The sequence below is a fragment of the Diceros bicornis genome, chromosome 1, assembly GCF_020826845.1.
Source record: "Diceros bicornis minor isolate mBicDic1 chromosome 1, mDicBic1.mat.cur, whole genome shotgun sequence".
Lineage (NCBI taxonomy): Eukaryota > Metazoa > Chordata > Mammalia > Perissodactyla > Rhinocerotidae > Diceros > Diceros bicornis.
This window is the reverse complement of record NC_080740.1, coordinates 53490737-53504075: the sequence shown is the minus strand read 5'-3', so window position 1 is coordinate 53504075 and position 13339 is coordinate 53490737. Positions and strand designations below refer to the sequence as shown.

At 37.1% G+C, this 13339-nt stretch overlaps 1 protein-coding gene across 1 annotated transcript in view; it reads left to right on the top strand.

Moving 5' to 3' along the window:
• The first annotated feature begins 1664 nt into the window (after positions 1 to 1664).
• The window catches only part of CDKL3 (cyclin dependent kinase like 3), a 58464-nt gene continuing 46789 nt past the window's right edge, over positions 1665 to 13339 (top strand). Inside the window, exons 1-2 of the mRNA XM_058540446.1 lie at positions 1665 to 2394; positions 5725 to 5919. Of these exons, the coding sequence (XP_058396429.1) occupies positions 2230 to 2394; positions 5725 to 5919 (360 nt within the window). The 5' untranslated portion in view covers positions 1665 to 2229. The remainder of the gene's footprint in view (positions 2395 to 5724; positions 5920 to 13339) is intronic.

The window sequence follows — 13339 nt, the reverse complement described above, 5'->3', positions numbered from 1 at the left end:
TGTATAAACAGAAATCACTGGCTGTCCTGCTTAGTAGATCTGCCAGAACCTATCTATAGAAAGAATAGTTTTAAAGCTGTAATTTTATACTGTAGTGAGTCTGTAGCTCTAGATTGTGAGCTCACTGAGGGCAGGGACACTGATTCATGCTTTGTCTCTTGCAAACGTTTAGCCCACACAAAAAAATTTAATATGCTTTCAGCAAGTCTGGGCCCACTGTAAGATTTACTATGACATTCTTACTCATAGATAGAAAGTATTTTATAAGATGGTTGAATAACTTTTTAAAAGAAAAGGCAATTTGGGGGCCAGCTGGTGGCATAGTGGTTAAGTTCACAGTACTGCTTCAGCAGCCCTGGGTTTGCAGATTCAGATCCCTGGTGTGGATCTACACATCACTCATCAAGCCATGCTGTGGTAGCATCCCATATGCAAAGTAGAGGAAGACTGGCACAGATGTTAGCTCAGGGACAATCTGCCTCACCAGGAAAAAAAAAAAAAAAAAAAAGGCAATTTGGAATATTTTGGTGGTGATACAAACCATGCCCACCTCTCCTACCTCTCCCACTTCTTTCTCAGTATAAACCGTAGCAGCATAGAAACACTTAGGAAGCTTTTAACATATCAATTTCTTTACCCTACCTCATTTAAATTAGGACCTTTAAGGGTGGGGCCTCTTTAAAAGCTCTCCAGGTGTGATTTTAATGTGCATGGTGGGATGGGACCAAGTGGACTAGAATTTATTGGATAATAATGATGCTTTCTCTTATTTAGGGGAAGCATAGTGAGATTTGGCCTTTTACATTTAACTCATAGAAAAAAGGAATGAAAGCCCTAACAAGGACGGCACTGTTGGGCACTTGCTCCATTGATATCCTTGTTTACTGGAGGCTGTCACGCCAGCAGAACCCCATCTCTAGTTCTTGAGTGGTTAGCTAACGGCCTCTTTTTTTTTTTTTTGCCTTCTGTGCCCTTGTATGTCAATCTGTGTGGTAGAACGCTTTGAATTATTTACTTTCCCAAACAGGGAGTTTTAGAGTTTTGACATGTAGTAAGGGAGTTTTTAAAAACAAGAATTACCACAAGTTTGAAAAAATTTAAAAGCATAGAGAGGGTGTTCAAGAAATGTTATTGATTTAAGAATCTTCTCCTCCTTTTAAGGATTAATGTCGACTGTTGAGGTCAAACTCCGGTCTATGGAATATTAACATAACTAGATAGCTTAGGAAACTATAATTAAACAAGACTTCCTTGGAAGTCTCTTTTTACAACTCTGCGTAATGACGCCAGCCATCCTTTAAGGACCCAGCACAAGCGGCAGGTGTTCTCTGGCGTGGAGGCATCTGCGACGCAGCTCCAACAAGCCTCTGCCCCGGTTCCCCTCCCCTAGAGGATTTTCAGTCACTCACGTTGTAGTCAAAATACCGATCTTCCGTTATCTCCGCTCAAAACCAGCCTGTGAGGAGGCCCCAATTTGATCGACAGCAACCTCTAGTCCCTACCCCCGACCCCAACCGGGCTTCCACCTAGCACCCAGCCGGCACTCGTTTCCGCCTCTCCCCGTTTCCCTTCCGGGTCCCCGGCCGCGGCGATATTCCGGTCTTGCGCAGTAGGCCACGAGCGCGAAGGGCGCGGCCCCGTTGCCATGGTAGCGGGCCGCCCGGATTTAGCGGGGACTGAGGGCTATGTAGGGGCGGCGTCCTGTTGGGCTGCTAGGGCTTCGCGGAGCTAGGCAGGCGTGACTACAGCATGGGCTGAGGCGGCGGCGGCTGCCCGGACGAGGTCGACTGCGGGGCCAGGGGCGCGACACTGGTCCGGGACACTAAGACGTCTGGTTTGACGAGCGGGCGGGACCGAGGTTTTCTTGGGTCCCGGGGCCTGGTCTGTGGTCAGCCGTGTTGCGGGAACCGCATATTTGACGGGGGCATAACAGGACGTGTGAGGACCCCACCCAGGATGGATAGGTGACATGTAGTGAGGGAATCGTAAATTTTGGTGGTGATGGGAATGAGCGAGACAGCAAGGGGCTCGCTAAGTTCCGGTGCGGGCTGGGCCCCACAAGAATTCCCAAAGACAATCAGGGTCTGTGGAAAATATTCCTATCTTTTCTGTGTTTGTGTATTTTAAAGTATGAGTTTATTGTGGAAGTGCATTATCCAGCTTGAATAAATAAGGGTATAAATATTTAACTGTTTTTTTTTTTTCTATGAAGAAGAAGCCGTCTTGAAAATGGAGATGTATGAAAGCCTTGGAAAAGTGGGAGAGGGAAGTTACGGAACAGTCATGAAGTGTAAACATAAGGAAACTGGGCAGATAGTGGCTATTAAGATATTTTATGAGAAACCAGAAAAATCTGTCAACAAAATTGCAACAAGAGAAATAAAGTTTCTGAAGGTTTGCTTCTTTTGCCTTAAGTGCTTTCTGTAAGTCAAAAAAGAAATTGTTATGGAATAAAAAAATTACATAAGGATTATGTCAGTTAATACATGTATTAAGACATGTAACAGAAAAACAAGTGTGATATTCTTACTGTCTACATTTTGTAATTTTATAGTGATACAAGATATATGTGCTTATGTATAATGTAACAAAAGCTATGTCAAATATTGCAAAATAGTTATTCAGAAATATCCAGGTACGTATAATACTTAATATAAATATCTGCTTTCTACAAGGCATTGTGCCAGATGCTGAGACTATAATGAGGTAAAACTGTACTTGCTCTTCAGGACTTTTATTATTTAATCAGAAAGACAGGAGGGCATATAAAAATAATACTGAATAAAAAGTGGCTCATAATAAATGCCAAGTGATTAACACAAAGTCCTGTTGGGTAGGGAAGGTTTCTTGGAGGAAATGGGGCATGAATTTGGCCTTAAAGGATGTGTAGAATTTAGGTAGGAGGGAGAAACTATTGTATTCTAGGGTAGGGGAACAGCATAAGCTCAGAGAGACTAAAGCAGGACAAAGGACAAAGAGCAGAGACATTTGCCTGTAGAGTTTCCTAGACAGAAGCAGAAAGAGGTGAGATTAGAGAAGTAAATTGTAGCTAGGTTTTAAAGTCTTGTCTTTTAGACTAAGGAGTCAAAACTTGATTTTGTGAGAGATGGAGGGGTTTGAATTCAGAGTAGAGAAACTAAATATTAAGCTAGCACTATTTCTTAGAATAGATTGGAGCAATGAGAGTAAAAGTAGAGAGGTCTGTTATGAGTTTTATTCAAGAATCCTGGTAAATGTCAAGAGGGCCGTTGCTGGAACACAGCAATTTGAAAGGAAACTAAAATTAGAACCTAGTATATTGCAAAACAAGACATGAAAGAGTGTAGAAGGAAATAGAAGGGGAGGAGGCAAAGGTATCTTTGAGGTTCAGTGACTGCTATCATTGATGGAAACATGAAAGACCCAAAAGAGACATGGTTTGGGAACTAGTTCAGTTTTAGAAATGTTGAATTTGTGGTGACAGGAGTACAATTAAGTAAAGATGATGAGTAGGCTTTTAAAGATGGGGAACAATATCAGGAGAGATCAGGGCAGAAGATAGAATTTTGTGTAGATATGACAGGTCAACTCAGGGGAAAGAACTCATGAGTGTGAAGAAAGGAGCATTAACATTCCTTGAGGATTGGGTATAAAACCAGTGATTTAAAAAATGTTTAAGTATATGTATGTGTTTTATTGGAATTTATCTAGATGCTTTAAGGTTTATGACTTTGACAGTGTAGTCTAGACGTTTTACCTGGTGAAGAAAACAGATGCTCTTCTTGTTCATTTTTATCTGATACAAAATTAATATTCTTTCTTTCTAAGTCTATATTAGATATGATGGATCAATTTGCTTTCTAAATAGAAGAAATATTAGGTATCTGTGGATTGTTGGAACTGCTCTATATCTAGACAATGAAAAGGAAAGTTAAAGTCAGTAAAGATGTTATGATTTTGTGAGAGATACCAGTCCTTATTCTGATAACCTAAAACATAATACTATAAGGAAACTGTTGTGCACCGTAAGTGAAAATCTGCTTAGAAGGAGGCTTTTTCCCAGGCAATATCTTTTGCTTTTTCTTCAACTCTGTTCTGTTTAAGCTGATTATTTTTTTCTACGTAATCATTTTGTAAAAGTAACCAATATGTGGCAAGAACACAGAGATGAATTTGAAAATGTACTTTACTGTTAACAACTATTAGGCAGACTATTTTGAGACACCTTAACTGTTTACTCTCATTGATTTATTTCTTGTAAAATTTTTAGTTTGATCTAATCTAATTTCACAAGAGAGATTTCTTGGTTAGTTAACATTCTTAGTCTAAAAAGACTGCTATAATGACTTAATTTGAACTGAATTTTTGATCTGCTAGAATTTCATTAAATAAATTACAGTTAGAGTAATTAGTGAGAATATTTGTAGAAAAGTTGTCTAGTAATGAAGGAAAACAAAAGTAAACAACTTGAAAAGGGGCAACGGAGCATTTCTAGGGGTTTCATGGTTTATCTGAGAAAGTACCTGATTCCTTACCCCTGGTTAGATCTTCCCTAATGCTCATTAACTAACATTAACCCTTCACTGCTTTTGCCTTTAAAATAAAGACTGGACAGGAAAACAGTAATTTTCCTTAGTTGAAGGTTTAATGCAGTAGTGTCCAAAAGCAGGCAGTTCTTTGTGCTACTGCCAGTATGTTGTCACTGCAGCACTCTGGCATCTTGCCAACCAGGGAAATTGGGAGCAAAAATAGGAAAGGAATTTGGCGTTATATTTTGGCATGTTTTTCTATTAGTCATGTTTTAAGGACTTTGGTCTATGTATTAGTACAGATAAATGGAAAAATTGATAGTATGCCATTGGAATAAAGGCAAATATTTTTTCATAAAAGTATAATTTTCTAATGAATTCAATGTTGAAAATATACTCCTTAATTTTTAGTCAAATGAGTAAATATTTTTGGTAATTTGAAAAAGTTAAATATTTGAGAATCAATTGTAATTAAGTCACTGTTAAAAAATAGAATAAAATTTTAAACCTCATTTATTTTCTAAGCTGGTACATGCCATTTTTGAAATTATTTTAACAGTGATTATTACTACTCTAAAAAGGTGTTCTGTTGCTTAATAGAATATTACAGACAATGAACAAAAATGTACCCACAAATAATTGTATATTGATGTAAAGTTCCTATAGCTATAAATTGGTATTTCTCATATCTAAAAAGTTTCTAAATATTTTGATACTGTTTTGTTACAGTGTGATGAATTTATAATGTTCACCTGGAACTTATGTTTTGTTCTCAGGAGTTTAGAACCAAACTCAGAGAATAATTAATTTCTATAAATTCAGATCACATACTCAGTAGCATTGAAATCCATGCTCATTTGAAAACATAAGGACCTTTTAAATATAGCCACATACCAAGTTAAAGGATAGGAAGATATCTCTTAGCAGCATACCAAATTGCATTATAGTACAGTAACTCTAAAATTATTTTAATAAGCAATCAAATGCCAACTTGAAGTAAAGTAACACATCTCCCTTTGTTGTATAAATATTGATTATGAAATAGATTAACATTTTCTTAAAATAGGAATGTAAGCAAATCAGTTGAGAAATTTTTGTTGAAATGTATGGAGGAAAAGCTGAGAATATTTCTACTTTTTAAAAAAAATGAGATGTTACATGTACAGATTATTGTGCGTGAAATAATTTATTAAAAACCCATTTCTTTTGTCAATAGCAGTTTCATCATGAAAACCTGGTCAATCTGATTGAAGTTTTTAGACAGAAAAAGAAAATTCATTTGGTGTTTGAATTTATTGACCACACAGTATTAGATGAGTTACAACATTATTGTCATGGACTAGAGAGTAAACGACTTAGAAAATACCTCTTCCAGATCCTTCGAGCAATTGAGTATCTTCACAATAATAATGTAAGTGCTTCAGAGTAAGCAAAACTATAGGATGTATATGAATTGTTAAGTGCCCTTTAAACAATGTTCTATTTATGTAAAGGTTGCTAAAATTATTTTTCTGTACAATATTAATTGACATCCTGAAAATGAGGTCACTACCTTACAATTTAGTTGCAGAACCGAAAAACATATTGAGCGCACGATAATTATAACTATAGGGCAGACCAAGTATGGGATGCTAAAGGAGATATCAATAATTTGGTATAGAGGAATCAACAGTCAACTGAGGCAGCTTTTATTAAAGAAAGTACATTAAAAAACATTAACAGTCAGGCTAGCTCAAACGAAGAGAGATTTGCAGGTAGGAACTGGAAACTAGGCCAGGGGAATGGCAAGTGAATGTGGATGACTTTAGGGAAAGATAGGAGAAATAGAGTGGCTGAGAAGTGTAGAACCTTGTCTTTTAACTTATGAAAAATCAAGAAAGGAAAGAAGATCAATTGTTCTGAGATTAAACACTAAAAAGTGTTGCCTGTAGCATTGCCTAGTAAGTGTTTAGCTTAGCAGGTTTTTATGGAGATATTTTGTTCCCAACATGAGCTCTGCTTTCTGGAAAGTTAGATAAATATTCTGGATGTAACAGTAAAATCCTCAAAAATAGTTTTATTAGTAATTGATATAGGCATAACATCTACATATCCCAGGCTTTATCAGATATCTTCTAATTTTCTGTCTTGCTAATAGTTCATCTCATTTTACAGCTTTGAAAAAGATGGTTGTGATAGCAACTGGAATTCAGATTATAATTTCCTTGCCAGCTGGACCCATGGGGTGGCAGTATAATGTAACAGTTAAGAACACGCAATCTGGGGCCAGCCCGGTAGCGTAGTGGTTACATTCGTGTTCTCCGCTTTGGCCCTGGGTTGGCGGGGTCGGATCCCGGGCGCGTACCTACACACCACTCATCAAGCCATGCTGTGGCAGGTGTCCCACATATAAAGTAGAGGAAGATTGGCATGGATGTTAGCCCAGGGCCAGTCTGCCTCAGCAAAAAGAGGAGGATTGGCAACAGATGTTAGCTCAGGGCTAATCTTCCTCACAAAAAAAACCAAAAAAAAACACAAAACCACAGTCTTTGGAATCAGACTGTCCTATGTTTTCACCCACCAGCTTACCTATGGATAACCACACAACTTGTGCACTTCATAACTTGCACGATGAAAGGTGGCAGCCCCATTACTCTGTGGCCCCAGGAAAGTTATCTAACCTCTCTGAGCCTTATTTTTCTCATCTGTAAAATGATAACTATAGTGCCTCACAGGTTTTTTGTAACGATCAAATTAGGTGGTAGGTATAAAGTATTTAGCACTGTGTCAGGCACATTTTAAGTGCTCAATAAATAGTGCTGGTAGGGAGTCAGGAATAGTGTTATCTGTCTCTCTATAGTGTCTGTCTATAGTAGACTTTAAAAATGTTTCTAGAATAAAGAGAGACACCAGTATGGGCTAGACTGGGAGTAGAATACTTCAAAGAGGAGGTAAAACTAAAGTAAGTAGAATTTTGAACTGTAGCTAGAATTTCACTAGAATAGAAGAGGAAATACTTTCACTTGGGGTACCACTGGGAGAATAGAGGTAGACCTGATCAAGGGACTTCAGAGAGTGGTCATAGTCATTTTACAGAGACCAGGTAAAGGGAGATAAGACTGCACAGGTGCCCTGGGGAGAGGTTTTCCAGAGCCTTGAAATTCACCCTGAAGAGTTTGGACTTTTTCCTGAGGAAACTGGGAAAGCATGGAAAGTTTTTGAGCATTGCTGAGTTTTATACAGGAAAAAACAAAACCTAAGCTTATTTTGGCAAGAGTAGAGAACAAGTATGGATAGAGACAGAGAGATCAGGTGAGAGGCTATTGTGACAGTCTGGATATGAAGTGTGAAGGCTTGGACTAGGATAGTGGTAATGGTAAGGAGAGGAAGGATGGCAGGGGAGAGGATGGAAAGACTTAAAAAGAGAAATGACAGGATTTGGGAAATAATTAGATATGAGAGGGAGGCAAACAAGGAGAAATGAAAGATAATTACAAGATTTTTAATTTGAGAGCAGGAGAATTATGGTACCATTAGCAGTAACTGAGTTTAGAAGGGGGAATTGCTTTTAGATATATTGATATATTTTAAGGGACAGTTTCTAAGTAAAAATAGTGGTTAACCAATTATCTAACATGGCCTTAGGAAGTTGTCAGAACTGGATATACAAGTTGGGAAACCTTCCTCTTAGAGACTATGGTTGCACAGGTAAGGATGGATCACTCTCCAAGGGGCAGAGAGAAAAATAAAAGGTACTTCTCAGCACCAAGTGTGGAATAATCTCCATGGGGGTGTGGGGGGCAGCAGAGAAAGAGGCCTAGAGAGAAGCACGTGCATTCTTTTATTTTCTTGGTCTTCTCTAGGACCTGGAGTAAAATTATCCCTGTCCCTCACTCCGCAGAATGTTGTAAAGTTAGTTACCTTTGAGAATTAAGGCAACCATGAATGAAGCAGCTCATTAGAATAAATATTACTATACTTGTTATCTGGATATCTGGGTTCTGGACCTGATGATTTAAGATTATCTTCATGTTAACAAAACTCAAGAAAGAAAAACTTTATTTTCCTAATATCTCCAAATTTCAGATGATTGGGCTTTTATGTAACTGAAATGTTTGAGATATTGTCTACCGTGATACCCTATGTTCCTTTTAATAAGAATTCATGAAGTCAAATACAGTTCAGTACCAGAAAAAGCTTTTTATCTGAGAAGTATTTGTTTACCTTCTTTTGTTTAATAATGAAAATATATTTACTTTTGTATATTGGCTTCTAGGCAGCTCAAATAAAAATTTAATGTTCAGTTGCAGTAACTAGTTAATTATAGGAATCGAATTGATCTTTTTCATTCTGTTTTTTTTTAATTTAAAACTTTGATCTGGTTATTATTATAAGCCTCTTCAAAACCATTTTGGAAGGAGTCAGAGTCTAAATGCAAATATTTGGCCACTTATGGGGGATAAATGGTTATTTATTCCCTCATTCATTTATTCAACAAATATTTGTTAAGCATCCTTTAGTAGCAAATATTGATCGTAGTAGGTGCTGAGGATGCAGCTTTGAGTAAAAGACTTGCCTCCTACACTTATGGAGCTTGTTAAATTTTATCCAATTTTTGGTAAACTTTATGAATTCTGAGTAATTCTGATTAATACCTAAGAACTGTCAATTTCCCTTAGCTCCAGCCCCACTCCCTATTCCCCAAAGCCCTGCTTCCCTAAATTTAGCCCATTTTTGCATATTTTCTTGAATATTTTGTGTAACTCTGCTTTTGGGTTTTTAAATTCTTAGTCTTCCAAACAAAGAATTATTATTATTTGAATAATATTATTGTTAACATTTTAATATTATTTAATATATTTTAATATATTGTTAATATTTTGCTATATGTGCTTTATCTATTTTGTTTTCTGAAGTATTTTAAAGTAAATTATAAACCTGATGTTTTATCTCTAAATACTTTACTATGTATGTCTTTAAAAACCACATTTTCATATGTAATTTCAGAATCATTTTTACATCTGCACAATTAACAATAATTCCTTAATATCATCTAATGCCACATTCATTTTGAAATTTACCCAATTGTTCCTAAAATGTTTTTTACAGCTAATTTATTAAAATCAGGATCCAATCAAGGACTACACTTTCCGTTTGGTTTTTAGGGCGTATAGGGAATTCCCAATCTTGCCATCTACCTCAGACATCCTTATTCAGTCTCTTTTTGGAGGGTATTGGCTTATTTTTTCATATACACATTAGCATTTAATTGTATAACTTTTGATTGGAAAGTTTATTAAATGAAGCTCTAGGTGGTTTAGAACCAGGCTCTCTGAGGCTGCTGTAGAGGATATGGAAATTTGAACTCTCTTAGGTGGATGTTTAAATTCAAGCAAATAAGGCTATATAGAGCAGAGGTAGTATAAATCAGATTGTAATATGGAGTTTTATGTAGTTCTGGAGCATTCCACTATAAAGTAAAGGAGAATCAAACTCATTGTTTGAATCCAAAGTCTGATGGTTTACACTATATATGAAAATTAACTCAAAATGGATCAAAGACCTAAAGTAAGAGCGAAAACTATAAAACTCTTAGAAGAAAACACAGGTGAAAATCGGTGTGACTGTGTATTAGGCAATAGTTCTTCAGATATGACACCAAAAGCAAAAGCAATCAAAGAAAAAATAGACAAATTAGACTTCATCAAAATTTAAAACTTTTGTGCATCGAAGGACACTATCAAGAAAGTAAAAAGACATTCCACAGAATGGGAGAAAATATTTGCAAATCATATATCTGATAAGCATCTAGTATCCAGGATATATAAAATGCAAGCCAACAATAAAAAGACAACCCAATTTGAAAATGGACAAAGGACTTAAATAGACATTTCTCCAAAGAAGATATACAAATGGCTGATAGTACATGACATGATGCTCAATATCATTAGTTATTATGGAAATGCAAATCAAAATCACAATGAGATACAGCTTCACACCCGGTAGGCTGGCTGTAACTTTAAAAACAGACAATAATGAATGTTGGCAAGAAAGTGGAGAAGTGGAAAATCTCTCTGCTGGTGGTAATATAAAATGGTGCAGCTGCTATGGAAAACAGTTTGGCAGTTCTTCAAAAAGTTAAACATAGAATTACCATATGACCCAGCAATTCTACTCCTACGTGGCCACCCAAGAAGATTGAAAACATATTTTCACATAAAAACCTGCACAGGAATATTCATAGCAGCATTCTTCATAATAGCCAAAAATTGGAAACAACTGAAATGTATGTCAGCTGATGAATGGATAAACAAAATGAGGTATATCCATACAACGGCATTTATTTAGCCAACAAAAAGGAATGAAGAACTGATACGTGCTACAACATGAATGAACCTTGAAAACATTACATTAGATGAAAAAAGTCAGATGCAAAAGACCACTTAGTATAAATTCCAGTTAAATATCCAGAAGAGGCAAATTCATATTTGTATATCTTATTAATATTTGTAAATCTTATTAAATATTTGCAAAAATGTATTTCTTTAGTTCTTTAGACATAGTTTCCTTTAACTTTGAACATATTTAAAATAGCTGATTATAGTCTTTGTCTAGCAAGTTCAATGTTTCTTATTGACTGGTTTTCTTTCCTGTGTATGGGTCATACTTTTTCTTTGCATACCTTATAGCATAATGTGGCATCTCTGGAAATCAGAGTTTCCCATCTCTCAGAGTTTGTTGTTGTTGCTGTTTGTTGTAGTGGCTGTTTGTTTAGTTACTTTTCTCAACTAATTCTGTAAAGTCTATGTTCTTCATCATGTGTGACCACTGAAATCTCTGCCCACTTAGCTTAGTGGTTAGCCAATGACTGGACAGAGATTTCCTTAAATGCCTGAAACCAGTAAATCTCTCAGCCTTATTTACTGAGGGGCTCTCTCTGTGTGTTGGGATATGCCTACAATGTTCAAGCAGGCAGTTTACAACTCTGCCTTAGCCTTACCTTTCTGCTTGAGCAGAGCCTCCAAGTCAGCCAGAGGTGAGAGCTTAGGACCGTCTCAGATCCTTCCTGGGCATGTGCACAGCTCTGCCTGTGGCCTTCTTGATTCTCAGGAATATGTTGGAGCTCTTCAAACCCTTAATGGACATCTCACTCCTAGCCTTTCTTTTTAAGTATTTTGGTCAGCTCGTTGTTTGACAGCTGCCTCAGGTGGCTATAATGTTACGTAGTAGCTGCTAATTATTTCTGACAAAGGCCCCAGGAGAAAGGCTGTTTGCACTGGGCAAGCTCTGAGTTAGGTCAGATAAAGACAAGTCTTCTAGTGGGATTTTCCAGTGACCTGCTTGACAGGTCAGATAATGACAGTTGGGAATGGGGCTTTGGAGGAGATAGAACCCTGTTCTACACCCTGCGTAGGCTGCTAGGCCACTGTTTTTCACCATGATTTGGGGGCTATTGGTTTACAAAGCTACCAGGAGTTTGCCAAACTGTTTTCCAAAGTGGCTGTACCATTTTATTTACATCGTCGTCAACAATATATTCCAGTTTTTCCACATCCTCTCCTGTATTTGTTGTTGTCTTTTTGATTATAGCTATTCTAGTGGGTGTGAAGTGGTATCTTTTTCTTTTTCTGAGAAGTAAAACTGTCTTTATTCACAAATGTAGAAAATTTTCTATGTAGAAAATCCTACGAAATCTACAACAAAGTTAACAGAACTAATTTGCAAGTTTATCAAGGTTGTAGGATACAAGATCAACATACCAAAATTAATTGTATTTCTATATATTAGCAACAAGCAATCAGAAATTCAAATAAAAAATACCATTGCAACAGAATAAAAAATATAAAATACTTAGGGAAAATCTGACAAAAGATATACAAGACCTATACACCGAAAACTACTAAAAGTTGATGAGAGAAAGTAAAGACGACCTAAACAAATAGACAGAAATACTGTTTTTATGGAGGTCTCAATGTGATAGTGGAGGACCAAGGAGGGTGTCATCAAAACAGAATTTTAAAAGGTGGGATTCAGGGGCTGGCCCGGTGGTGTAGCCGTTAAGTGCGCGCACTCTTCTGCGGTGGCCCAGGGTTCGGATCCCGAGCATGCACCCACGCACCGCTTGTCAAGCCATGCTGTGGTGGCTTGCCATATAAAGTAGAGGAAGATGGGCATGGATGTTAGCCCAGGGCCAGTCTTCCTCAGCAAAGAGAGGAGGATTGGCGACAGATGTTAGCTCAGGGCTAATCTTCCTCACGAAAAAAATAAAAAAAGTGGGATTCAGAGAGTGCTTTGTTCTCAAGGATAACAAAATTCCACATGTAGTCATGGTGTTAGTTGTTGAAAAGACTGAGAATATTAGGGTATCAACCGGGTGGATCTTTCTGCCACATGTTTAGAGCTCTGAGGAGGAGGGCAATGAATGTGTGGTGGACAGAATGTGTGAAGTGGTGTCTTAATGTGCTTTTCCATGTCTATTTTTGCTCACGTTATATCTTCAGATCTTGGCATACTGCCTGGCACGTAGTAGTCACTCAATAACAGTTGTGAAAGAAAAAAGGATTAATATAGTTTTATAGATGGTACCCTTAAGGTGGCTCATTACCCTAAGTTAGTTTTTTGGCCATTTTTGGAGGGAGACTGGGGCAAGAGCCAATCCCAAAGACTTATAGCAGTAAGTTGTATAAACAAGGAAAGATCCCAGATTTCTGTCACTGAGATATTTTCACTTGTGCTATGATACTTTGCTGGTGATGAGAATATGCTTTGTTCATTTGATAAAGTTTTTAAATGCCGCCTTTGTTTTAGGCATTATACTGGGCACTGGTGATATAGCTTGAATAAGACATACA